The sequence below is a fragment of the Lepus europaeus genome, chromosome 7 (assembly GCF_033115175.1).
Source record: "Lepus europaeus isolate LE1 chromosome 7, mLepTim1.pri, whole genome shotgun sequence".
Taxonomy (NCBI): domain Eukaryota; kingdom Metazoa; phylum Chordata; class Mammalia; order Lagomorpha; family Leporidae; genus Lepus; species Lepus europaeus.
The window spans coordinates 113,774,337-113,800,692 of NC_084833.1; the positions used below are offsets into that span (position 1 = coordinate 113,774,337).

The 26,356-nt window shown below is 45.3% G+C and overlaps 1 protein-coding gene across 2 annotated transcripts in view; it reads left to right on the forward strand.

Moving 5' to 3' along the window:
- SLC37A2 (solute carrier family 37 member 2) overlaps positions 1-26,356 on the forward strand; it is a 56,498-nt gene that overhangs the window by 5,980 nt on the left and 24,162 nt on the right. Inside the window, exon 1 of one of the 2 annotated variants that reach the window (XM_062197264.1) lies at positions 24,568-24,877. The exons of the other annotated variant lie outside the window; for it this stretch is intronic. Within the exon in view, the coding sequence (XP_062053248.1) occupies positions 24,819-24,877 (59 nt within the window). The 5' untranslated portion in view covers positions 24,568-24,818. Of the gene's footprint in view, positions 1-24,567; positions 24,878-26,356 lie in introns of those variants that run through there. 2 annotated transcript variants of the gene reach the window in all.

A 26,356-nucleotide genomic window follows, 5' to 3' on the forward strand; every position in this document is an offset into this window, starting at 1 on the left:
CACACCAGAGGTTTTTATTTTTCTTCCAACTTTAACTGTCTATTGCTTCTTAGTTTCCTCTGTTATTATGTTCCCCATCTTCATTCTCTTAGTATTAGAGTAACCCAGGGCTCAGTCCTTGGATGTCTTTTCTATCTTATCTCTTCTTGTGTCATTTTTTTAAAAAAAAGATCTATCTATGTATTTATTTATTTGGAATGCAGAGTGACAGGGAGACAGAGAGAGAGGGAGAGCTTCATCTGCTGGTTCACTTTCCAAATGGCTGCAACAATCAGAACTAAGACAGACATAGCTACGAGCCAAGAACTCCATCTGGGCTTCCTATGTGGGTGGCAGGGAGCCAAGTACATGGACCAGCATCAGCTGTCTTCCCAGGCTCATCAGCAGGAAGCTGGATTGGAAGCAGAGTAGCCATAACTCAAACAAGCATTCTGATATAGGATGTGGGCATCCCAAGGGGCAGCTTAACCCATCTACCACAGTAGCTACCCCTAGTTTATTGGCTTAAAATATCAACTACATACTAATAACTCCAAAATGTCTATCTTTAATTCATACCTTTTTCCTAAACTCTAGACTACTGACTGCCCTCTTGACATTTCCACACTTATTTTTCTCAAATATACTCTTCTGTGAGTCTTCCCCATACCATTTAATAACAATTTTGTCTTTCTGCTTATTGAGGCCAAAACTTTTGTAGAATTCTTTCTCTCTCATCTTTTGGTATTCCATCAGCAAGCTGCATGAGCTCCACCTCCAGATGTATATTCACTTTACATTACTTCCACTGCCAGACTTGTTCCAAACCACCATCATCTCTTTCATGGATTGTTGTGTTTCCTGAATAATCTTCCTGCTTGCACCTCTGTATTTTTTCAGTACAGTAGATAAACTTAACATACCCCAACCCAGCCTTCTGGTCACCCCTTACACACACAAACACCAATCAACCAACCGGTATAAAGCTTGTTGCTTACCATAGTCTTCCCAGCACAATAATTGACATCTCCATCCTCCATTTCTTCTGGCAGAAAACACATGGAGTCAGCCTTCACTCCTGCTTTCTTATATGACTTCTCTACAGTCTTTGCTGCCTATACCTTGAAAATATACTCAAACTACAGCCATTTTCCAATACTGTCCACTACAACTGTGGTCTAAGTCATCATGTGCCACCTGAGTTATTGCAGAAGAGTAGCCTCTTAGTTGATCTTCTTGCTTCCATCCTTGCACCCTGTAGATTGTTCTTGGCTGGGCATCCAAAATAGACCTTTCAGAATGAATAAGATCACACCACTCTGCTGATCAAAGCCTCTTTTGACTGTTCATTTTCTCACGAAAAGCTGGAGGCCTAGAGCAGGTATTTGGTCAAGCAGTTAGGATGCTGGCCCACAGTGGAGTACCTTGGTTTGACTCTCTGCTCCAGCTTCTGATTCCAGCTTCCTGCTAATGCAGACACTGGGAGGCAGCAATAGTGGCTCAGACAGTTGAAGGCTGAGTTCCAGGCTTCAAACCGCCCCCCACCCCCCACTCTGAAGCCATTGTGGGCATTATTTTTTAAATATTTAGTCATTTATTTTTAAGTTGGAGTTACAGAGATGGAGGGAGACACACACACACACACACATACAGAGAGAGAGAGAGAGAGAGAGAGAGAGAGAGAATCCATCTGCTAGTTCACTCCCCAGATGACTACAACAGCCAGAGTTAAGCCAGGCCAAAGCCAGGAGCTTCTTCCAGGTCTCCCACAGGGGGCCCAAATAGTTGGACCATCTTTGTTGTTTTTCCCAGGACATTAGCAGGGAGTTGGATCAGAAATGGCACTGCTGGGAAACAAACTGGTGTCCATATGGGATGTTGGCATTGCAGGCCGTAGCTTTACCCACCATGCCACAACACCAGCCCCCGTGTGGGGATTTGAGGAGTGAACCAGGAAATGGAATATCTCTTACTTCCTCTCTCAAAAAATAAAACAACAATAACAACAACAAAAAATCCTAGAGTTTGCACAGTGTAATACAAGGCCCTAAAATAAGATACTGACTGCTCCTGAGGCTTTGCCTCTCACTGCTTTCCTCCTTCCTACCTCTGCTCAGCCATATTGACCTTGTTTTTCCTTAAATATTCCAGGGATGCTTTTGCTTGAGGATTTTTCATTTGCTGTTTGCTCTGGCTGGGGACACCTCTCCCTGAGACAGTGTTTGACCTACACCTTTACCTCTTTTGATTTTTTACTGACCTTCCTATTTTAAAATACAGTCATCCCAGGGCTGACTTTCTGGTGCAGTGGGTTGTCACTGCTTGTGATGCCTGCATCCCCTATCAGAGTTCTGATTCGAGTCCTGGCCATTCTGCTTAAAATCCAGTTCTTCTTGGGAGTTTGGAAAAGCAGCAGATGATGGCCTGAGTATTTTGGCCCTTGCCACCATGTGAGAGGTCTGTGTAGAATTTCAGGCTCCTGTCCCAGTCCCTGCTTGTAGCTGTCATTTGGGGAGTGAACCAGTGGATGGAAGATTCTCTTTCTCTCTCTCTCTCCCCCCTCCCTCGCTCCCTCCTCCTACCCCCGGCACTTTGCCTTTCAAATAAATACATAAATCTAAAAAGAAAATAGAACCTTCCCATCACCTCCCTTATCCCTGTATTCGAGCTTTTTCTCCATAATGCTTATTGCTCTGTTACACAGTATGCCTTTTACTTAATGTTCATTCTCTCTCTCGCAATTAGATTGTACATTCCAAAGAAAGGGGATTTTTTTCTAGATGTTTCTACACTATTGGTCATTTTACCTAATGTTTGTGATCGTTACTCAAAAGAGTCATTGGAATATTTTTATTTTGTTTTGCATTCCCTCATTGCCACTATGATTGGGAGAAAATAGTCTCTCTCTGCAGTAGTTTTCTTCTGTGTAAAATAAAGGGTTATACTAAGCCACCTGCCTCTCCCCTGTAGCTCCACAATTCTGTGAATTTGTTAATTATGTTTTATACTTTTGACCTCACTCTCAAGTTTTTCTATTCATTTGCTCTTCGTGCTGAGGTGTGGACTGGTGGTGAGTTTTACCACTAGTGAGATAAGGGTTCATTCTCTGCTGGGACTCCAGCAGTGATCACGTTGTTAGCATAGATGCAAATTCATTAGGTTGCAGTGGAATAGGAGCACACAAAAGAAAGGTATAGGAGAGTAGGAGGTCTCTTCTGGCTCTCAGCCAGAAGGGAACTTTATTAATTTCTAGTATCTGTTTCAAGAGATGGAAGCATGTATGTGATGGAGGCAATTCCAAGATTGTGGTGCTAGCACAGGATGTTCCTGTCTTAGTGTTCCAGTGAGAACCACCCTCTAAAGCATGTAAGACATGTTTTCCTAGGCAGTCCAACTTTAAACAGCCTATTCCAGATTTTTTGATTTAGTAAATTTCTATGTCCTCTCCCTTGCATTGTAGCATATAACTTAATTATCCAGGCCTTACCCTTCCCTATTTAGCCTTTTATAATGGGCAGGAATAAGACTATCAGCAACTTTATTGACCACCCCTGAGTGTGCAGATTAGATACTGCTGCTGTCGTCCTGTCATCCTCTATCATGTGAGGTTTGATAAAGGAGGTAGCAGGTATCCTTTTTCTGTTAGATTCTGTTTCAGGAAGCAAAATATTTCTTTTCATTTCCCTCTAAGCATAGTGAACATAATTTGCTTTGTATCTCATCTTGGACATTTCTTCATGCTTCTCAGATTGGGAGACTAGAAATACAGTGGAAGACAATGGGTGGAAGATGTTTAAGTATTTTGATTTAGATTTCTAATGCTGTGTTAGGGTAGAAATGAATGGTCCCTCTCTGGTCTTACACTTAGTATTACTGACCACTATTACAGCAGTATGCCAAGGAAAAGAAGTCAAGCTGATTCCTTTTGATAAAGATGATTAGGTATTGTACCTCATGAGCCACCCCTTCCAGGCCCCAAGATGAGCTGGGTCTTGGAGGAGTTTTCACTCAGTTCTTTCCATGTGTGCCCCCAGGCTCAAACACTTGCAGTGATCACTCACAGATGAACCTACAAGACACAGTCATCAGCCGAACACACTAATCCATCCCAGCACCACTGAAAGAGAAGCAGACATTGTGTGCCTCCTGCTAAGATGCAGTAGGAGGGAGATAATGCCTCCTATCAAGTACTTGTGCCAACAAGAGGTTGAAACGGAGTATAATCAAGCCTCTCAGCCTTTCTCATCTGGGTTCCAGGAGAAAATTAAGCCCTAATTCTCCAAGGAATCCATTGTGTGTAATAAATTAACTTCTATTCATCTAGAATGGTACTAGTCAGACACCATCCTTGAGGGGATTGAGAAAATAGTCACTCAAATCATTTTCTGGCTTAAATGAGGACAATATGTAAAGAGAAAAGCCTTGAGGAATCCATTTATAAGAAATAGAGAGGGAAGCAAGTTAAATTCTACCAAGCAGAAACAGAAATCCAGAATATTGACCACTCTGTAGGAAATCTGACCCCATTTCTCCAGCAAGTTAATGGTTTACATTAAAACAGATGAGAAGGTAATTCTAGATTAAGATAGATTTGCAGAGATAAAATCACCAAATATAGTGCATATATTTGCAGAGGTATCAACCACCAAATAGAATCCATGAACCTTGTTTGGACCCTGATGGGAATAGTCTGGCCAAGATGACTTTGAATCAATCAGGAGAATTTGAAGTCTCATTTATTCACTTTGTTAGGAATGAGGATGGTGCTGTGGTTGTACATGGTATCTATATCTACATCTGTGTATATGAATGATACACACTATATCTATCTGTAGATAGATGGGGAATACTGAAATATACAGGGATGAAATAAATTGTGTTTGAGATTTACTTTAAAACCAATAAAGTGGGACATCAAAGATGAAGTAAATGTAGTAAAAGCTTGATAATAGTGATTCTCGGTAACATGTTTATGGGGTTTCCATTGCATTATTCACTCTTTTTGTGCATGTTGGAATTTTTTAAAGTACTTACTTCAAAAACTTTGATCTTGAAAGGATTTTGTTAACATTATAACTCTTCTTTTCCCCATCCCCTTAAATAATGCAAGCTGAGAATAGGAAATTAGTATCCCTCCATTCTGCGACTTCTGACACAGTTGCTGTCAGGCAGTGATGAGAACCTACAGCCCACAGCATTCTGTGGCCTTCCTAGAAGACTAGTTAAATGGGAATTGGGTTCACTGCGGAGACCAGGTCTGTGCGGAAGCTCCCTGACATAGCCCACACCCTGAGTAATCAGAGAAGAACCTAGTCACCTGGTTTTATGAAGCATATCTGGTGAATTCTCAGGTCTATAAAAGTTGAGAAATCAGGGGTGAAAGACCATGAAGAACAGTAGGGTAAAAATGGCAAAAAGAACAAAATACCATTGGTAACTTAGTTTATAAGCAGTTTAGAAATCTTTGGGTGAGATGAGGATAAGAGAATATTTTTATGTGGTTCAGTTCAGGGATAATCAATGCCATTTATAATCCAGTGTTCCTTTTAAACAAGGCATCTGGGGTTGGAAAAATTGCTTTTTCTTCAAAGCTCTTTACCCTGTCTTCAAAGAAGACAATGGTTAAGATTATCATCACAGTTTAAATGTTGGTTCTACCACATACCAGCTATGTGATCTTATTGCAGAATAACCTCCCAAGCTAGTTGGAAGTGTTGCTATAGAACCCCCAAACCTGGTCTGCTCACCTGACATGCAGAAAGTCAAAGTCACTGACACTGGAGTGCTGGAAGTCAGTAGGTACTTATTGTGAAGCACAGAGCAAGGAGTTGGCAACTATTGCTGAATTCTCAGGCTCTCTGAAGAGTGAGAGGTGAAGGTTCTTATAGATTGAAGTTGGGGCTAAGAAGTACATGTTCAGCTCATGTCCATGTTCCTGATTGGTCAGTGGTGGTCCTGACCTTCCTCTGATTGGTCAGTAATGCCGTGCTCTTTAGGGAATTTTTATGATGGCAATTGGGCTTAAGTTGGTCTGGGAGATTACATGCAAGTGGGAGCCACCTTCTGCCCCAGACCTGAAATTTCCCTGCCTGGACCTAGAAGTCCCCTTAACAAACCCCTCTGGATAATACTAGCTCATCAGGGTTTTATCTTTCAGAGACACAAATTACTTCTTGATTCTGGTGGTTAGAACCTTGTACAGCCAGGTGTATCACACTCCCTTAATACAGTGAATTGCTTTTGATAAAAGGCACAAGTACTTTGGGCTAAGGGAAGCAGATAAGAGCCTGTGTCCTGCCTTTATATTATAGGGGTCAGGTCCCAGTCCATCCCTGTTTCTTGTTACTCCTCAGTCTTGAGGGGCTAGGGATGACTACTGTGAGAGCTTCTGATGTTTATGGAGTGAAGTAGGGTTTTTCAGGAGTAGAGGTGAGGAAGTTGTAGGCATATCTTTCAAGAAAGTTCCTCATCCCAGGTTCAGCTTTGGGGAGCCTCTGCATCACTAGAGGGTTTGGCCTAGCCAGTTTCTGTACAGCTTTACCTTGCAGATGGATTATCACCATTCCACAGCAGCAATAAAAGCAACAACATTCTAGTATTTCTACCCCTTGTAATGGATGCCGGAGAAGTTAGTAATTTTTCTGCCTGACAACTTTTAGTCCCAAACCAGGAGTAGAGCCATTGGTTAAGATTTAGTGTGAGGTCAGACATGGTACTAATCTGGGTGTGTGGCACTGTCATTTTAAGACACATTGGGTATAATTTGTCAGTGTTTTAATGTGCAAAGTCACACTCTTTAGAGCCCTATACCTAGAACAAAGATGGGTAGCAAGTGATCATAACAATGGAAGACAGATCTGGTCGTTACTTGGAACCAGTATGGATGTTTACTCTTGCTTCCTCTAAGGCATAAACCAAAGTGAAGGCTTTGAGTTCAGCCTTCTGAGCTAAGATACCTGGTGGCAATGCTGCTGTTTGCAAAGTTTCCTGGGCAGTTCCTACTGCATCTCCAACCCTTGATTTGCCTGGTCCATGAAACTGTTTCCTTCCATCAAGAGTTCCAGATCAATACTGTCTAACGGGACATTCGTCAGATACAGCCTGCTAAGACACACTTGCTCAATAGCCTATAATTATTTATAGGTTTCCCCAGAGGGGGCTCGGGGCAAGGTGGCTAGATTAAATCATGATACAGTTTTAGAATTTAACACTTCAGTTATCAAATAGTAGGGTTTGGTATCTCCCAAATAGCCAGAAGTGAGCTAGTCATCTTCCTTGTTTCAGAAGTGGAAGCCTATGGTGAGCTGTATTCACTGGGGGTGGGCTGTCCAAAAGTGAGCTACCTTGTCTCCTGCAGTACATCACAAGTGGCTGTTATTCTCAGACACATCAGTCAGCCCTGGGTAGCAATGTCCAGATTTTACACCATCAGTCATTTTATTTTTTCCAAATTTTGAGTCATTACTCCCAGCCCTAATCCTTGCTTCTTGAGTACAAAGAGGTTAAAGAGCATCCTGAGCACTTCACTGTGGGTGCTGCATACAGATTCTAGCATTAGCTGTGAGAATAACAGGTATCACATCCAGTTAGCATTTCTCTTTTGAAATGGGGGTATTCTCTAGAGCATGTAGTTCTAGCAGTCTTTCATGATGGTTGCTGTCATGCCATCATGCGTAAGAACCCTTCCTTTATAAACTCTCAGCTTTATCTCACCTGGTTTAGAGTTGACACCAGTGACTCCATTTTGATTTTTATTCTCTCCTTTCCTTTTGGTCAAGATCCACTTATGAAAACACAGCTGATCAGTCATGTTCCATTAGTCTCTTGTTGCCACGTTTGATTTTTTCTGGTTTTTGATCCAGTCCCATATTGCGAGAGAAGTATTTGGCAACCAGGAACCGGGGTCAAAAAGCCTTTTCGCTACATTTGAGCAACAGAGAAGTTTTAGAAGGAGTGGTCCTTCTGCTAACTCTACCTGAAGTCCATTGTTAAACTTAGCTTTATCTGTTCTGTAGGCATGAGCCATCCTCTCCAAGTGCCAGGCTGGCATCATGTTGTTGGGAATTGTGCTTTGGTAGAATTCTGACAGGCAAGAGACACAAAGCTCAAAAAGGAAAAATATATAACAAAGCCAACAAGAACATAACAAATCAAGGTTGCATCTTAAAAACAATGAACAGGGTTACAATCTAAGAGCAGACATATTATAATTGGCCATTCATGTAAGTACAGCAGGGATGGTTGACTAAACGTGGAATAATCAGAGCTAGAAAACTCTCAAGGTTAGCAAGCCTGAAAACAATGAACACAGTCTAAAAACAAATGTATTATAGTTTGTCGATTGACTATTCATTTTAAGTGCATATAATAATCTCATATTCAGAAATGCTCAGAGTTAAAAAGCCAATCCAAGGCAGACTTAGTTTTGTTTTGTTTCTAAACTATGGTGCCTAACCTTTTGAAGTTTTAGGACATACTATAGAGTGACAACTCCATTCACTTACTGCAAGGCTGGGAACTCTTGAAGTCAAGAAGGTCTGTGCATAATTTTAGATGCCAGTGTTTCCAACGATGTCCTTTTATTTTTTTTAAAGATTTATTTATTTATTTGAAAGAATTACACAGAGAGAGAGGAGAGGCAGAGAGAGAAAGAAAATCTTCCATCCAATGGTTCACTCCCCAATTGGCCGCAATGGACGGAGATGTGCCGATCAGAAACCAGGAGCCAGGAGCTTCCTACGGGTCTCTCATGCAGGTGCAGGAGCCCAAGGACTTGGGCCATCTTCTGCTGCTTTCCCAGGCCATAGCAGAGAGCTGGATCAGAAATGGAGCAGCCAGGTCTTGAACCGGCACCCATATGGGATGCCGGCGCTTCAGGCCAGGGCGTTAACCTGCTGTGCCACAGCGCTGGCCCCCTATGTCCTGTTATAACAAGAACAGATTCTTACTGTTCTTGTGCCAGCAATCATAATGCCACGAGCAACCAAAAATCCTTTGAAAAGTTTTTGCATTTTACAGGAATGAAGTAGGGGAAAAGGTAAACACTTCCATCTGTTTACAATGTTGTACCAAAGCACTGTAAACAATAGAAATCACAGAGAAAAGTCTGCCTGAACCTGGAAGAGAAAAACATTCAAATACAGAACCAACAATATTTTAAACAAGACCTAGAAACCCGCAGATTTCATTAATTTATCCGGTCTTATGTAACTAATTTTTATGTAATACCCTTTAACAGTTTTATGGATTTTTTTTCCCCTCAAAGTTCTGAAACTTCTGATCTAAAGCAATCACAAATCTGTATTTAAGAACATCTGTTAGAGTCTTCTCTGAATCTGATTCCAAGTGTCCTTAGAGCAGAATACAAAACTGCAGATAATGAAAGATTTTAGTAGTCATAGTTAAACTTACAAAACTCATTAGCTGACAAGGAGAGCCACTTATGTTCATCGCATACAGCATTTTAGGAAGCACTTGAAGGGTTGTACAAAACTTCTATCCCTTTAGGCCTCTGGACCTCCTTTACATCAAGATCTCCAGAATGAATGATAATAACACAAAAGGATCATCAGACTTTTATTACAACTTTTATATAATTTTAGCACATTTACATCAATAATATATATTGACATAACTCTTAAGCCAGTAAATGAAGTTCTCTGTGCCTCAATTACATCATCTGCAAAATGGGAAAAATAATAGTACTTATTCGTAAGATAGTGTATAACCTGTGGCTAGCATAGCACCTGGCACATGATAAGTACAGTAAATGCTGAATGCTAATATCAGAATTGCTATGTTTATTATAATCATCTTTACCACAATGTGTCATTGGTCCTATATATCTGATTATTCCTACTCATTTGTGTTAGTTGTTAGTACTTCAAATGGCAAGGCCTTCTTCTCTTGTTAGGGATCCTTGATATTTCAGATATTTTATCTGGGAATGAGCCAGGTGGGCATGGGAACACAGGAACATCCAATTTGGCCTTTTGTGTTACTGCCTAAAAGAAGTTTTCTATGTCCCTATGTTCCGACGACATTAGCATTTGATTTGCATTTGGTTATTTGATTTTGTTCACTGCTCCTTCTTACATTGAACCTACTTACCACTAAAGCTACATTTTTTGGAAGGTAGAAGATCAAGGGAAGAGAGTTACCAAATGAATAGGTAGGCCATTTAAAATGCAAATTAGCGTGTCTTTTTTATTGCTCAACCTGAGGATCAGATGATGTCTACATTTAAATCCTTCCTGGTTCAAAGCTGTAAGAAAGTACCCTTCATCTGGCAAGATCCACCCACCTACCACGCTGCCAAGATTGGGCTAGGTTTCAGCCTGAGGAGGACTTGCCTACCCTATGTTCCCCAGTGGGCACAGTGTTTTCTCTGATGAGTTCACGGCATTTGCCATACAAGTGACCAACACAACTTCTGCCACTCATTAGGACTCTATGTCCTGCACATCAAACTCAACTGTGCTACAGCTCTGTCTTTTAGGGTTCGGGTTCAGGTAATTTATATTCACACAGCTGTAGTTCTTCGTTCCTACCTTACAAGTAACTTGGGTCAGGGAGAGTATTTGATGGGGGCACTGAGAGGGAGATTACACAGACAAAGGCAAGGAGCAGGACAAGACAAAGATTGACAATATTGACAGTGTGAGATCAAGGGAAGAGAAAGTTTGGCAGAGCAGGCTTAGATCTTGAACCAACACACCAAAAGTCAGTAGTTTATCTAGTCACGGGTCTCTGAGAACTGCAGAAGTGTTTCTTACCAGTGTAATAGACTTGCATGTAGCAGCTTAGACTGGAAAATCCATGCAAGGAATGAGTTCTGATGTAGGTAAACAATGATTGGCAGGATGCTTAGGTAATGTTCTATAAAATGTATTTTTCTAGGTATTACATTTTCTGAACCTCTTACCCACCTCTTCCTCATAACCACTGGCAAAATGAAAATGCATAGATGAATATCTGTCAATGAAACCTGGTTTGATTCCAGAAGTGTGATGCCATTGGATCCATATCACAACATTCCTGCCCACCGAGCAACCCAGGATGTGGCGTCTCTCTAGGCGGTGGTGTAGCATGTGATGTCATTCTGCTATGTGGCATACAGGAAATGGGTTGTGATCTCCTTTCAGGACACATTGTTTTGAATTCATGAGCCACTTACTGAAGTCCTCGACCAAGTAGGTGGACTGTAAGCCTTGTCTTGGAGGATGATGTGAGTAGATAGGAAAACTCGCTGGCATTGATTCCAGGTTGGGTATTGCTCCTACATGAATCTCATGGGGTTGAGTCTGACCTCTCCTTGGGAATGCAGGAAGCTAGGTACTGGCTAATAGTGTTTAAGTCGATTGGCAGCAGAGTCCCTGAGGAATAACAGGCCCTTTGTTTGCCTGAAATGCCCTTGAAATTCAGTCCTAAAATCCTATTCACCCTTAAAGCAAAGAACTACTACCAACTAGCTCTGTGAAAACTCATCTGACTTCTCCCGGTCAGAAGCAATTACTCCTGCTCAGCTGTGGTATTGTCCCAGGATCTCGATGCAGTTCATAAGTTTTCTGCATTACCTGAAAATTTTTTATATATGTTAAAACACAATTCTCATAAAAGGTAAAATTATGATTCATACAGATATAAAAATGAATGTGTGTTGAAGGTTTTATTTAATTCATGAGGGGAATAAATAGATGCTATGATTGATTTCAAGAAAAAGGAAAAGTGAACAAATGTGTATGGATGCATTAGAAAAACTACTACAGAACATGCCTGTGACTATAGACTTGTAGTTCAGGCCACCGAAGATTAGAGATGGGACTTGGGCACTCCCTTGACTTGCATCTTCTGGTCTGCTTTAACACAAACCAGGAGGAAAAGAAAGCTAGGCATTAGAAGCAATGGGTGGCAGGCCTATTAATGGCTGATCTGTACAGTGATCTGCACTCAAGGAGACCCAATAGGCCAGTCCACTGCAGTGGCTTTCAATGTGGTAAGCCTGGACTTCAGCAGAAGTCAGCTTGTGAAGAGCCTGGCAGCTCTGCCAAGAGTTGGATCACTGGAAATGGACCTGCCCTGGAGTCGAAGGATGCCCAGGTCAGAGCCACGGATCTTACTGGCTCTAAGCTGAAAAGCCATTCACTCAGCCCAACTTCCAAAGTGACCACTGCAGCTGAGGGTATGGTCAAGTAGGGTCAGCAACATTGCAGGCAGAACTGTAAATTTCTTGTTAGAGATGCCACCTGCCTTTACCTGGCCAGCTCTCCTCCCAGGCCAGCCAAGTAATGAAAGTCAACAGAGTGCCTTCCCCTAGGAGGTTCACACCTCCCATAGGATATACCCCATGTGAAGAGATAGATAGTTCTGGGCCTCTTAACTTACAAGGCCTAAAGCCCAACAGATTATTATCAAGCCCCTTCTATCAGGTTCTATTTGCCTCTCAATCAGAAAACTTAATTGTAGCTTAGACAGCACCTTTCTTAGCTCCTCTCATAATGACTCTGTCCTTTGTTCTAGACCCTGTCTAGTGCACTTGGACCTCATTCCTTTGTAATCATAACCTCTACTCTACCACCAATGGCTCTACTCCCAACCTGTGTGTACTGATGGTCCTCTTCCCCACTTAATGCTGTATAATTGTTCAAACCTGGTTAATGCCACTCTTAGGATCATTGGTTACTATCCTCACCCTGTCTTTTATGACCTTGTCTAAATATGATCAGAGTCGGCAAACTTGGAAGGCTTCCATAGCCTTAGCAACTCATGACGACAGCCTAGGGTGGTTACTGGTGCCATAAACTAGAGTGTCAATTTGTTGGGTCAACAACAAGAGCCACTGTGCACTTGCTCCTCATGTGGGATCTCTGTCCTTAATGTACTGTACATTTTGATTTGATGCTATAACTAGTACTCAAACAGTATGTTTCACTTTGTGTTTCTATGTGGGTGCAAACTGTTGAAATCTTTATACTAAATTGATCTTCTATATATAAAGAGAATTGAAAATGAATCTTGATGTGAATGGAAGGGGAGAGGGAGCGGGAGAGGGGAGGGTTGCAGGTGGGAGGGAAGTTATGGGAGGGGGAAGCCATTGTAATCCATAAGCTGTACACTGGAAATTTATATTCATTAAATAAAAGTTAAAAAAAAATTCATGCAATAAACATTTATTAAATTTCAAAAAAAAAAAAGTGTATGGATGCAGGGCCAGTGCTATGGCATAGTCGGTAGAGCTGCCAGCTGCAATGCCAGCATCCCATAGGGGCGCCCAGTCGAGGCCGACTAATGCACCTGGAAAAGCAGAAAGTCCCTGGGCTCCTGCACCCACATGGGAGACCTGGAAGAACTCTTGGCTCCTGGCTTCCACCTGGCCCAGTCCTGCTGGTTGCTGCCATTTGGGGAATAATCCAGCAGATAGAAGATTCTCCCCCCTCCCCCATAACTCTACCTTTCAAGTAAATAAATAAATAAATCTAAAAAATGTATATGGATGCAGGAATGGTGAACTGAATATGCAAAGGGAGGCACACAGTTAACTACAATTTACAGAACTGTTAAACAGTTCGCATAGAACTATAGGCTAAAATAAGGTAATTTTGGAGAGGTCTCCTCTAAACAATGCATAATTTTGCACTGAAACATAAATTTTTCCTCCAGTCTTCCCTCTTTGAAAATATTCTCCAAGAAATACTATGTTGGATCACCAAAAAAGGCTGATCTCATCAGATTGCATTTCATCATCTCTATAGGTGCAAAAAGATTGTTAATTTGTCATACAGGCCTTATTAACTTGACTTTCCTGGAAATTTTCATAACGAATCTCAGATTTGACTTTTTTTTTAAAGGTTTATTTATTTATTTGAAAGGTAGAGTTACATAGAGGCAGAGAGGGAGAGAAAGAGAGAGGTCTTCTATCCGCTGGTTCACTCCAGATGGCCACAATGGCTAGAACTGCGCTGATCTGAAGGCAGGAGCCAGGAGCTTCTTCTAGATCTCCCACAGGGGTGCAGGGGCTCAAGCACTTGGGCTTTCTTCTGCTGCTTTCCCAGGCCTTCATCAGGGAGCTGGATTGGAAGTGGAGCAGCCAGGATTAGAACCAGTGCCCATAGGGGTTGTCCCCGCCGCAGGCCGGTGCTTAACCTACTGTGTCACAGTACCGACCCCTCAGAATTGACTTTTAAAATACTTGTTAAGTAATTGGACTATGTATCCATTATGGTTCATCTGTTTTCAACCTGACTGGATTTTTAAATTTTGAGGTATATACGGTGTACCTTCAATTCACTCTGTGCAATAGACAAGGACTCAGTAAGACAAGCTCTTGAGAGAAACTGATGTGTTTTCTGTTCTTTCTAAAGATGCCTGTGCATATCCATTTCCCTGTGACTGAAACTCTTCTAAATGGAGAAGAACTTATTCCAGTTCATTTCTAGGATGGGGCAAAGATTTGGTAACAGAGAAGAATGACTAGGACACACTGACATACGGTGAACGTTTAGATGGTATTTCGCTCTGAAGAAGGGATGATTTGGGCCTGAGAATAAGAATTTCTAAGAAGGCAAGTCTAGGGTTAGGCTCTTTCTCCCAGGAATTTCAATCCTGGACCTGAGTCTTGTAATCTGCCCTTTTCGTATTTTGCAAGAAATGCCACCAGTACACTAGAGAGCCTGGGCTCTCAGGCCATTGCTGAGGAGTGGTGTGGAGAAATGCTACGATGAAGGCTTTGGTGGGTGGAGGAAATGGAGGAGTCCGTTTTTCCAGATCTGGGCCTGCCTTGGCTGCCATAGTTAAGTTCACAGCTATGGCTGCAGTCTTTGTGATGCGGCGCTGACTTGTTGATTCAGGACTTCCTTCCTTAATCTCACTGGTAAAACTCTTCCCTTTAAGACCTTCCACCCCTTGTCTGTGAAAAGCATCAGATTTTTTTTTTTTTTTTGCAATCACATTCTTTTGATTTCTAAACCCAATTTCCATTTTTCATTTGTAGAACCTGTTCTCCCTGTTTCATTCCTTTAGTTTCACAATGTTGCTGTAAGAATGTATTCCCAACTGGGGAATTCGGACATGCCTGTTCTCTACAAGTGAAATTGCTGTTTCTGAGAAATTAGGAGGAATATTCCTCTTGGCCATTCCTATGTGCTGAGGAAGGCATTGGATCAGAATCTAAGGCACAGTACTAGATTCTGTACCCATGAGGGCAAGTTAGATGCTAACTAGAGTTAATATGCACAGATGACCGTGCTGCTTCATAGCACAGTCTACAAAGATTTATATTTAAAAGGTACATTTCTGGGGCCAGCTTGTGGCACAGGGAGCTGAGCTGCCACTTGCAATGCCAGCATCCCATATTGGAGCACCAGTTTGAGTCTTGGCTGCTCTGCCTGAGTCCAGCTCCCTGCTATGTGCCTGAGAAAGCAACAGAAGATGGCCCCCAAGTACTTAGGGCCCTGCCTCCCACATAGGGGACCCAGATGGAGCTCCTGGCTCCTGGCTTCAGCCTGGACCTGGCCCCAGCTGTCATGGCTATTCAGGGAGTGAAACACAGATGGAAGATTCTCTCCCTCTCCCTCTCCCTCTCCCTCTGTATGTCACTCCCTTCAAATAAATTTAAAAAAAATTTTTTTAAAGATTTATTTATTTTTTTACTTGAGAGTCAGAGTTATGCAGAGAGAGGAGAGGCAGAGAGAGAGAGAGAGAGAGGTCTTCCATCTGTTGGTTCACTCTCCAATTGGCCACAACGGCCGGAACTGTGCAGATCTGAAGCCAGGAGCCAGAAGCTTCCTCTGGGTCTCCCACGCAGGTGCAGGGGCTCAAGGACTTGGGCCATCCTCCACTGCTATCCCAGGCCACAGCAGAAAGCTGGATCGGAAGTAGAGCAGCCAGGATGGAATGCACCCATATGGAATGCTGGTGCTTCAGGCCAGGGCATTAACCCGCTGCACCACAGCCCTGGCCCCAATTTTAAAAATTTTTAAAAACTCATAGAATGTCATATGCATTTTATAAAATGAAATAGGATAAAATGTAAATTTCTGCCATCTCATAGAATGAACAAACTAAGAACTACTAGAAGGAAACTGAAAGTTAATAAAGAGCTTTTCTTTTCAATTTTATGAAACAAACAAAAAAAAAAGTGTAGATTCATGGGGGAATTAGAAAAGTACTTTAGAGAGATTCTGGATACCCATCAGCCAGTTTCTCCCAGTGGTTGCATTTGACATAGCTATAGCACAGTATCAGATCACAGCTGGCACTGTACAACACACATGTGCAGTTCTGTGCATGCCATTTTATCATGTGCTGCTTCGGGTAAACACTACCATGGTGATGATACAGGACTGGGAGCTGGTGCTATAATATGGTGGGTTAAGCTGCTGCCTCTGATGGAAGCATCCCATACCAGAGTGCCAGTTTGGATCCCAGCTGCTCGACTTCCAATCCAGTTTCCTGCTAGTGCACATCGGAAGGCAGTGGAGGATGGCTCAAGTGCTTGGGCCCCTGCCACCCATATGAGAGACCAGGATGGAGTTCCTATCTCCTGGGTGTGGCCTGGCCCAGACCTGGTTGTTGTGGCCAGTGGGGAGTGAACCATCAGATGGAGGACCTCTTTCTCTCCGTCTGCCTGTTCTGTCACTCTGCCTTTCAAATAAGTAAGTAAATCTTAAAGATATGGAACTGTTCTATCACACCACGCTCTCCTTAGAGTTACCTCTGTAAAGGAAAACCTGCACCCCTCCCCACTACCATTATCCCTTCCTGTCTATCACTGCCTCTTTTCCATCTCTATAATTTTTGTCACTTCCAGAATGTTGTATAATGAAATGATACAGTGTGTGCGGCCTTTTGAGATTGATTTGCTTCACCCAGTTTAATGCCATTGAGGACCATTCAACTTGTTTTGTGTGTCCGCAAGTCATTGCTTTTTAACTGGTGAGTTGTTTGAATGGTATATGTATGGGATGAATGTACCACAGTGAGTTTATTCACTTTTTGGAGAGCGCTGTGGTTATTTCCAGCTTTTTTGCTAATAGAAGTAATACTACTATAGGCATTTGTGTACAGGCTCTTGTATGGATAGAAATTTTCACTTGCATGGGACAAATGGACAGGAGTACAATAAAAATGTATTGTAGATGTATTTAAGGTTTTTAGGGAAGTCATGTATTTGAGTATGTTTTTTATTTTATTTTTATTTAAGGTGGTTTGTTTTTTTTTGTTTTGTTTTTTTTTTTTTTTTTTTGTCTTTGAAAGTCAAAGCTTGAGGCCAGCATTGTGGTGCAGTGGGTTAACGCCCTGGCCTGAAGCGCAGGCATCCCATATGGGCGCTTGTTTGAGACCCGGCTGCTCCACTTCCAATCCAGCTCTCAGCTATGGCCTGGGAAAGCGGTAGAGGATGGCCCAAGACCTTGGGCCCCTGCACCCGCGTGGGAGACCCAGAGGAAGCTCCTGGCTCCTTGCTTTGGATCAGTGCAGCTCTGGCCGTTGCAGCCGATTGGGGAGAGAACCAGCAGATGGAAGATCTCTCTCTCTGTCTCTCCTCAGTGTAACTCTTGCAAATAAATAATAAAATAGATCTTAAAAAAAAAAAAAGTCAAAGCTATAGAGAAAGAGGGAGAGAGACGGGGGGGGGGGGGGTCTTCCATCCACTGGTTCACTCCCCAGATGGCCACAGTGGCTTAGTCTGGGCCAAGTTCCAGGATCCAGGAGCTTCATCCAGGTCTCCTGCCTGGGTGCAGAAGCCCATGCACTTGGGTCACCCTCCACTGATTTTCCCAGGCCATCAGAAGGGAGCTGGATTGAAAGTGGAGCAGCAGGAAAACAAACTGGCACCCATATGGAATGTCAGCTTCCCAGGCAACAGCTTTACCCACTATGCCACAACACCAGCCCCTTGAGTATTTTTCAATCCACTCTGCCAGGTGTGTGTGGAGTCAGTGAAAGTCCAAGTTTCCCATTTGGCCTCCACTGACATCCCTGAGGGGCAGGGAAGAGCACCTCCTTACTGCTAGAGTGGGGTGGGAGGTTTGATTCCCCCTGAAGGCCTGCACCAATATCACTCTGTTTGGGGGAGAAAGTGCCTTCTCAGCACTCTCCATGGACCTCCAGTGACACCTGGGTGGTGGAGGTGGGGTGCTCATTGCCACTGGAGTATAGTGAAAGACCTGGCTTCCCACATGGAATTCTCTGAAGCCACTCCAATTGTCAGGGGACAGTGGGGCACCTTATTAGAGCCAGGTGCAAGAACAAGTCGAGGGTCCTCCGCTTGGCCTTTGCTGCTAGAGATGGGGTGGGGCTGCTGTGTGTTTTGTTAGAGTCAGGTGGTTATTGCTAGGCTGCCCTTGCTGGCTCTTTTGGCTGGTGAGAGTCAGTTATTCTTGGTGGTAGTCGTAGTTGTTGTTGGTTTTAGCCTGTGCAGTTGGTGCTTCTAGATTTCTGGCTTCCCTAGTACTGAGTCCAGGCTGTATAAAGCCAAAAGCAAACCCAAACAACTCACGGCTGTGTCTCGCCTCGAATACTGAGATTCCTACTAACTCATCAGCCTTTTCTCCACTGTTCAGAGCTTTCCCATGTTTGTCTTCTATACAATGGTCAGGGATGGTACTTAGCAAGGAAAACAGGGAGAAGTATATCTATTCCATTTTCATCCAAAACTAGAAGTGTGACAAAGGCTTATAAAGTAGCCATCTCTCCTCTAAAAGATAAATCTGATCATATCTCCACATTTCTTGAAATCTTCTTGTCATAGTACCCACTAACATTGACATTTAAAGCTTTCACTATCTCACAGCAAATAATGACAGTCACATCTTCTGCAACTCGCCACCATGAACATGGGCTTGTCAGCTTCAGGGAATTTCTCATGCACCCTTCCTTCAGTGTACTGTACCTTTTTTTTTGCAATTTTCCACCCACTTAGTGCCCATGAGCTCTGCTGGTCCTGCCTCTCTTTTCTTGGCTTGGCATGCACAGCTGTTCCTCAACCCTGAGAGCCTCCCAGAGTTATCTGGTCTCTGCCCAGTGCCACCATGGCAGCATGAGTGTACCTCCATAACCCATTGCTTCAGATAAGGGTTGATCTCTTCTCCCCTGTCCTTTGAGGGAGGATTGTAAATTCTTTGAGATTGGGTCTGTGCCTGTGTAGATATATTCTCAGTGCATAGCACTGTGCCTGGCACATAACCAGTGCTCAACAAATATTTAGTAAGTGATCAACTGAACAAGTTGCATACTAAAACAACCAAAAGTTGTCCCCAGCTTGTGTGATTAGGCTACCTGAGGGACCAGCACCATGGCTCACTTGGTTAATCCTCCGCCTGCAGCGCCGGCATCCCTTATGGGCACCGGGTTCTAGTCCTGGCTACCCCTCTTCCAGTCCAGCTCTCTGCTGTGGCCCGGGAGGGCAGTGGAGGATGGCCCAAGTGTTTGAGCTCCTGCACCTGCATGGGAGACCAGGAGGAAGCACCTGGCTCCTGGCTTCGGATCGGCATAGCGCCGGCTGTAGCGGCCATTTAGGGAGTGCACCAACGGAAGGAAGACCTTTCTCTCTGTCTCTCTCTCTCACTGTCCACTCTGCCTGTCAAAAATAAAATAAAATAAAAATAAAAATAAAAAATAGGCTACCTGAAGCTATATCACTTTTCTCATTCCTGTATGTTCCTTTCTATTTTTCCTCTAACAAAGTGACTTTGGGAAATTACAGTAATTTAATCATTCATAAGGACTGCCTGCTTTCAGATTGTCCTCATATGTACCTGGTGCCACCACTAGTAACCTAGAGGTAGACAATTGAGAGTAAGACTGCCTGGTGGTTGGCTGATGTGTACAGTCCATTCTTCAGGTCATTATTAACTATCAATCCAGTCTTCAGTAGACTGAAGCCCCTCCTTTTGACTACTTAGGCTGGGGCCTTTCTTTGCCAAGCATTTTCCAGAGTTTTGATTTTATTACCATTTTTTAATTTATTTGACAGGTAGAGTTATAGACAGTGAGAGAGGCAGAGAGAAAGGTCTTCCTTCCGTTGGTTCACTACCCAAATGGCCTCCACGGCCGGTGCTGCGCTGATCCGAAGCCAGGAGCCAGGTGCTTCTTCCTGGTCTCACATGCGGGTATAGGGGCCCAAGCACTTGGGCCATCCTCTACTGCCCTCGCAGGCCACAGCAGAGAGCTGGACTGAAGAGGAGCAACCGGGACTAGAACCCGGTGCCCATATGGGATGCCGGCGCTGCAGGTTGAGGATTAACCTAGTGAGCCATGGCGCCAACCCAGAGTTTTGATTTTATTGAGAAAAAAATATATCTTTTTGGATACATGATCATCTTCTTATCTATCTTTTGACTAAGTTGGTGGGAGGAATTTAATCATAATTATTTTTAGTGAGATTTCGGCATCTGACGTATTTAGGATAATAATAGCTTCTTTCATTTTTTAAAAAAAGATTTATTTATTTATTTGAAACTCAGAGTTACACAGAGAGAGAAGGAGAGGCAGAGAGACAGAGACAGAGAGAGCTTTTCCATTTGCTGCTTCACTCCCTAACTGGTCACAACGGCGGAGCTGCACCGATCTGAAGACAGGAGCCAGGAGCTTCGTCCAGTCTCCCACGCAGGTGCAGGGGCCCAAGGACTTGGGCCATCTTCTACTGCTTTCCCAGGCCATAGCAGAGAGCTGGATTGGAAATGGAGCAGCCGGGACTCGAACCAGCACCCATATGGGATGCCAGCACTGCAGGCACAGCGCCGGCCCCAGCTTCTTTCATTTTTATAACACTCACTCAACCCATTCATATATCCTTGTCAACTTCAAATTATACATGTATCATAATGCTAATAATAACTCAGTGAATTGTGTATACACACAGAGAAACAGATAGACCCCTGCCCCGGCAACATACACACACAAACACATGATGTTAAGGATTTTGCAGGTCAAATCTATCCTATCATACTCATTTTTAAGAACCCTGATCTTGGGGCCCCTACATTTTGTTCCCATTTATTACAGCCATTGTTTTCTCTCAGTTGTAGTCACTCTGTGACCCTTTTGCTATAGATAAACTCATGCACACGTAATAACTGCTCTGCTTACCAAGTGTACTTCATAAAATGCAGTGTCATGCTTTTTTATAGACATTTTTAAAATTCTTTTTTTTTTTTTTTTGACAGGCAGAGTGGACAGTGAAAGAGAGAGACAGAGAGAAAGGTCTTCCTTTGCTGTTGGTTCACCCTCCAATGGCCGCCGTGGCCGGTGCACGGCGGCCGGTGCACCGCGCTGATCCGAAGGCAGGAGCCAGGTGCTTCTCCTGGTCTCCCATGGGGTGCAGGGCCCAAGCACTTGGGCCATCCTCCACTGCACTCCCGGGCCACAGCAGAGAACTGGCCTGGAAGAGGGGCAACCGGGACAGAATCCGGTGCCCCAACTGGGACTAGAACCTGTGTGCCGGTGCCGCAAGGCGGAGGATTAGCCTATTGATCCGCGGTGCTGGCCAACATTTTTAAAATTCTTACAGCCCACCTTGCAAGGTCAGTGTTACCATGTTTTATAGATCAGGGAACTGAGGCTCAGAGCAATAGTATCTGAGCCAGATTAGCTCTGTCTCCAAACAAGGCCATGTTCTTTTCACTGTGACACTCTGTCTCTCATAAAAATGCCCAAGACAAACTTGAATCTTTAAAAGATTGAATAATCACAACTTCCTCTAATATCCCAACCCCTGTCCCCTCCACCGAGGCTTTGGGTCTTCATTCTACCACACATGCACACACACAGTGCTGCTATTCTGTACTTCATAAGACAGAAGGCAGGAGATTTGTTTAAAGACTGTGTCAAGATGTAAAGAAATTTTGGGGTTCTGTGGCCTAGAAGTTTATTCTCATAGCATATGCTCTCAGACTTTCTCACACATTCAAGTCTTTTTGTCTCTTTTAAAGAACCAGGGAGGACACTCGCTGCTGAATCTAAATTTAGGGGTGGAAATAGCTAACTGGCTACCCAAAAAGTCCCATGGGTAGTGCACGACACGTCAGCCAAAGGAACTGATATTTTATGGGTTAAAAAGAGTGTTTATTGACCGCGGCTCACTAGGCTAATCCTCCACCTGCAGCGCTGGCACCCAGGGTTCTAGTCCCAGTTGGGGCGCCGGATTCTGTCCCGGTTGCTCCTCTTCCTGTCCAGCTCTCTGCTATGGCCCAGGAGTGCAGTGGAGGATGGCCCAAGTGCTTGGGCCGCTGCACCTGCATGGGAGACCGGGAGGAATCACCTGGCTCCTGGCTTTGGATCGGCGCATCACACCGGCCACAACACATTGGCCGTGGCAGCCACTTGAGGGGTAAACCAACGGGAAAAGGAAGACCTTTCTCTCTGTCTCTCTCTCATTGTCTAACTCTGCCTGTCAAAAAAAAAAAAAAAAAAAAAAAAGTGTTCGTTATCTGTCAGCTCTTTCTCAAAGAGTCTCACATTCTTAAGCATTTGTGGCAAATAATAGATGTAAGAAATGAGGATCTTTCCCTTTAGTAGTTCCTCCTTTCCCTCTTTATTTTCTTCCAACACTGCCCACATCCTGTGGGGTTTGATAAGGTGGTGTGTGAAGGGGCCCTGATGACCAGAGGAAGGTGAGTTAAGTGTGGAGAGCTTGGGGAGGTGAGTGACAGGAGGACCAAGCAGCAGGAAGCAAAGAGCTCAGCCCGCCCCCTGCAGAAGCAAGTGTGGAAGACTTACTGTGTTGGCTGGAGTGTCCCAGCTGCCATCTTGGCCCCTGAACAGGGACACCCACAGGAATTCAAAAGTAACTGGGACAAGGCAAAGCCTGTTTCAGGACTGGCCCTTTTCCCGGCTCTTTGTTGAACAGCAAACAAATTATCACTAGGGTGTTTTTCTTTTCTTTCATTTCTTTGAGAGGCAGAGAAAGAGAGTGAGTGTGTGTGTGTTTGTGTGTGTGTTGTGTGTGTGAGTGTGTGCTCCCATCCTCTGGTTTACTCCCCAAACACAACAGCCAAGATTGGACCAGACTGAAGCCAGGAACCAAGAAGTCAATCCAGGGCTCCCACGTAAGTGGCAAAGGCCCAATTACTTGAGCCATCACAGCCTCCTCCTAGGTTTGCATTAGCAGGAAGCTGGAGTCAGAAGCCAGAGCTGAGTATTGAACCCAGGTACTCCAGTGTGGGACACGGGCTAAGTGCCTGTCCGAGGGCAAATTCTTAATGCCTCTCTGAGAGTTCCAACACCAGACAAGCATGGTCCACTGGGAGACACAAACACTGCTTTTCCAGATGGGCAAGAAAAACGAGCAGTACTGAGCTTTATTCCTTGGCTTCCCTCTTTCTGAAATGGAAAGACGTGACTGAAGTCTAGAGAACTCAGAAGCTCTGGAGATGGTCTCTTCATCCCTGCCATGATGTCCTCTGGTGCAGCATCAAAACCCAGCAGCTTCCATGGCTCATTTGTATCCCAACTCATCCCTTCCCCCTTGTTCTTTAGAAACCAGTAGTTTCTGGTTAATGTTCTAATGGTCCCACATCCATTCCGGGACATCAGCTGTCTTCAGGGATTTCCCAGGCAAACCAGGACATCCAGACACTCTGCCCAGATGATAATACCCAACTTAATTGACTCATAAAAATGAAGTGGACTACACCTAGGCACAGTGGTGTTGTAATTAGGGATTTGATTAAGTGAACTCCTGTTAGGCACACTCTTTCTCTGGTGTTTGGACTCTCTTTACCCTAAATAGCCTGCTGTCTCTGCCTGCTTTCCATCTGTCTTTCCTCCCTGCTCCTCTCCTTGTGTCCTGGGCTTGTTTCCCTCTTTGTGTCTGCCACTAGCCCCCCACAGGTGACTGCCTGGCATTAACAGGGCCGGGGCCTGGTAGGCCCATCATTCTGGGTCCTCACCTGCTTGGCGGAGTTGTTGCTCCTTCTCCGTGACCTTGTTGTTAGGCCTGGACCCTCCTAGGAGTCAGGGGCAGGGTGGAGTCAGTTCTAAAACCCATTTGCACAGACACACTTCAATTTTAAGTTCTATTAACAACTTTATTTTTCAGACAAAGACTTCCCTTTCCGGCCCTCTGTAGTTCACCCTTGGATCACAAAGGATCTCACAATATCTTCTTTATAGGAGGAAACATACCTGAGATCTTCACCCTAGAGGCAGTCACTTTTATGAGCCATAAGTCCCTTCCTTCTCTGTAGCCCTTCAGTGCGGTCTGGCCGCCTGTGCGCAGAAGGGAGAGCAGGGGCGACAGCTAGTTAGTGCCAGGAGTAGGGAGGATGGTGTCTGTCAAGGGGACGTGGCAGGGTCCTGGCTGCCTCCAAACCCAGTCTGGGAGCCAGAGGCTGGGAGGTGGGTTTGGGTCAAACACGAGTATTGCCCCTCCCCGAGACCCCTCCTGCGCTGGCAGGGGGTGCCTGCCGCCCAGGGGTCAGCTCCAGGCGCCAGCCTGCCCCAGGTTCCCCTTCTCCTCCGGGTAGAGGCGGTGCTGCAGGGACAGCGGCGGGCAGGGGGCGTCGCAGAGCCATTTACGTCTGGGATCGCTGCTCTCGGTTCCCCGGCGGCGGGCGACAAGCGGAGCCCCGGAAACTGCGAGCTGTCAGGGGCTGGCGCGGAGGGCAAGCGCGAGAAGGCCCAGGTGCCGGCGAGCCCCGCCGGGGATGGCCAGCCGCTTTGCGCCCGGCCCGACCCGGAGGGCGGTCAGGTGCAAGGGGGCGGGGGCTCCTGTCGTCCGGCCGCGGGACCGGGGCGGGCCGGCCGGCGGGGCATTTAAACCCCGCTGACGGCCGGCCTGGGACTCGCACCCGGCTTGCGCCCTCCTCCGTCGACTGAGCTTCGGGTACTGGCCGAGCAAGATGCGGTCTTCCCTGGCTCCGGGTGTCTGGTTCCTCCGCGCCTTCTCCAGGGACAGCTGGTGAGCAGGGCTGGGAGGGGGGACGCTGTGCTGGAACCGTCCCCAGCCCCGGGCCGCGTCGGGGAGCCGGAGCCGGTCAGCCGGGGCGTCCGACACGGTTTGGCCGCGGGTTCCGTCGGTGGCGCGCGCCTGCGTCCCCGGTTTCTCGGGCGGCGAGACGCCGGCGAAGAGCAGGCTGCCGGCGGATCTCGCCGCGTGCGGCGTACCGTTCTCACTTCCACAGACACACACCGGGTACCTGCAGGGCGCCCCACTTGCCTCTCATTGGGCACCGAGGGACTGGCACTTGCTGGCGGGGGAACGGAGTCACGGGGGAGGTGGAGAGAAAAGGGCCACTGGAGACGCAGAGTGTCCTTTCGGCCTCTTTTAGCCCTTGGGTGACACAGAAGCCAGAACTCAGTGGCTCTGGGAGCCTGCCCTGAGGGGTCCCAGCCCCAGACACACCTGGAAGCCTGGCAGGTGGCTGGCAGTTGGGTGGTCACACGGCTTCCACTACAGGTCCGCGGAGGCCACGTGTCTGGGTGGGCGGTGGGTGGAGGAGGCTCAGCGACTCTTCATCAGGCACCTTCAAAGCCTGGAGCAGTTTGCCTGGTCTGCCCAGCGATTTTTAGTATTGCGTTAGTGGCTGTCAGGTAGACATTACAGAATTTAACAAAAATAGCCGGATTCCTGGCCTGTCTTGAAAAGTAGATAGATGATAGAGCAGTAGGCGGCTGGATTCCCAAGTTAAAGTCATAGGACTTGGAGATTCCCCTTTAGACACAGCAGGCACTTTTTAAAGGTAACCGACTTGTCGTGGTTTTCTTTTCTTTCTTTTTTTTTTTTTTTTTTTTGACAGGCAGAGTGGATAGTGAGAGAGGGAGAGAGACAGAGAGAAAGGTCATCCTTTTCCCATTGGTTCACCCCCACAATGGCCGCTGTGGCCGGCGCACCGCGCTGATCCAAAGCTAGGAGTCAGGTGCTTCTCCTGGTCTCCCATGCGGGTGCAGGGCCCAAGGACTTGGGCCATTCTCCGCTGCCTTCCCAGGCCACAGCAGAGAGCTGGACTGGAAGAGGGGTAACCGGGACAGAATCCTGCGGCCCAGCCGGGACTAGAACCCAGGGTGCTGGCGCCACAGGCGGAGGATTAGCCTATTGAGCCATGGCGGCGCTGGCTTGTCCTGGTTTTGAAAACAAAGATTCTTCTCCCCCAACCAAATGCTTCCAATCCCTGGCAAAGCAGGACAGTTGGTCGCCCTAGGCATGTTCCCATTGGGGTTGGACTGCATGGCTTCCAAGCTTCTTTCAAAGAGCTGACTTGCTCCTCTTTGAGTTTGGGAATGGAAAAAAAAAAAAAAAAAGCCATTTTTCAGGAAGAACTAAAATATTAACTCCCATAAGGATACGGAAGGGAACATGTGTGAAAGATTTTATTTTACTCATAGTAGGGGAGCCAGAGATGTTATAGTTGTCTCCAAGGAGGATCTAGGGAGGGCGAAT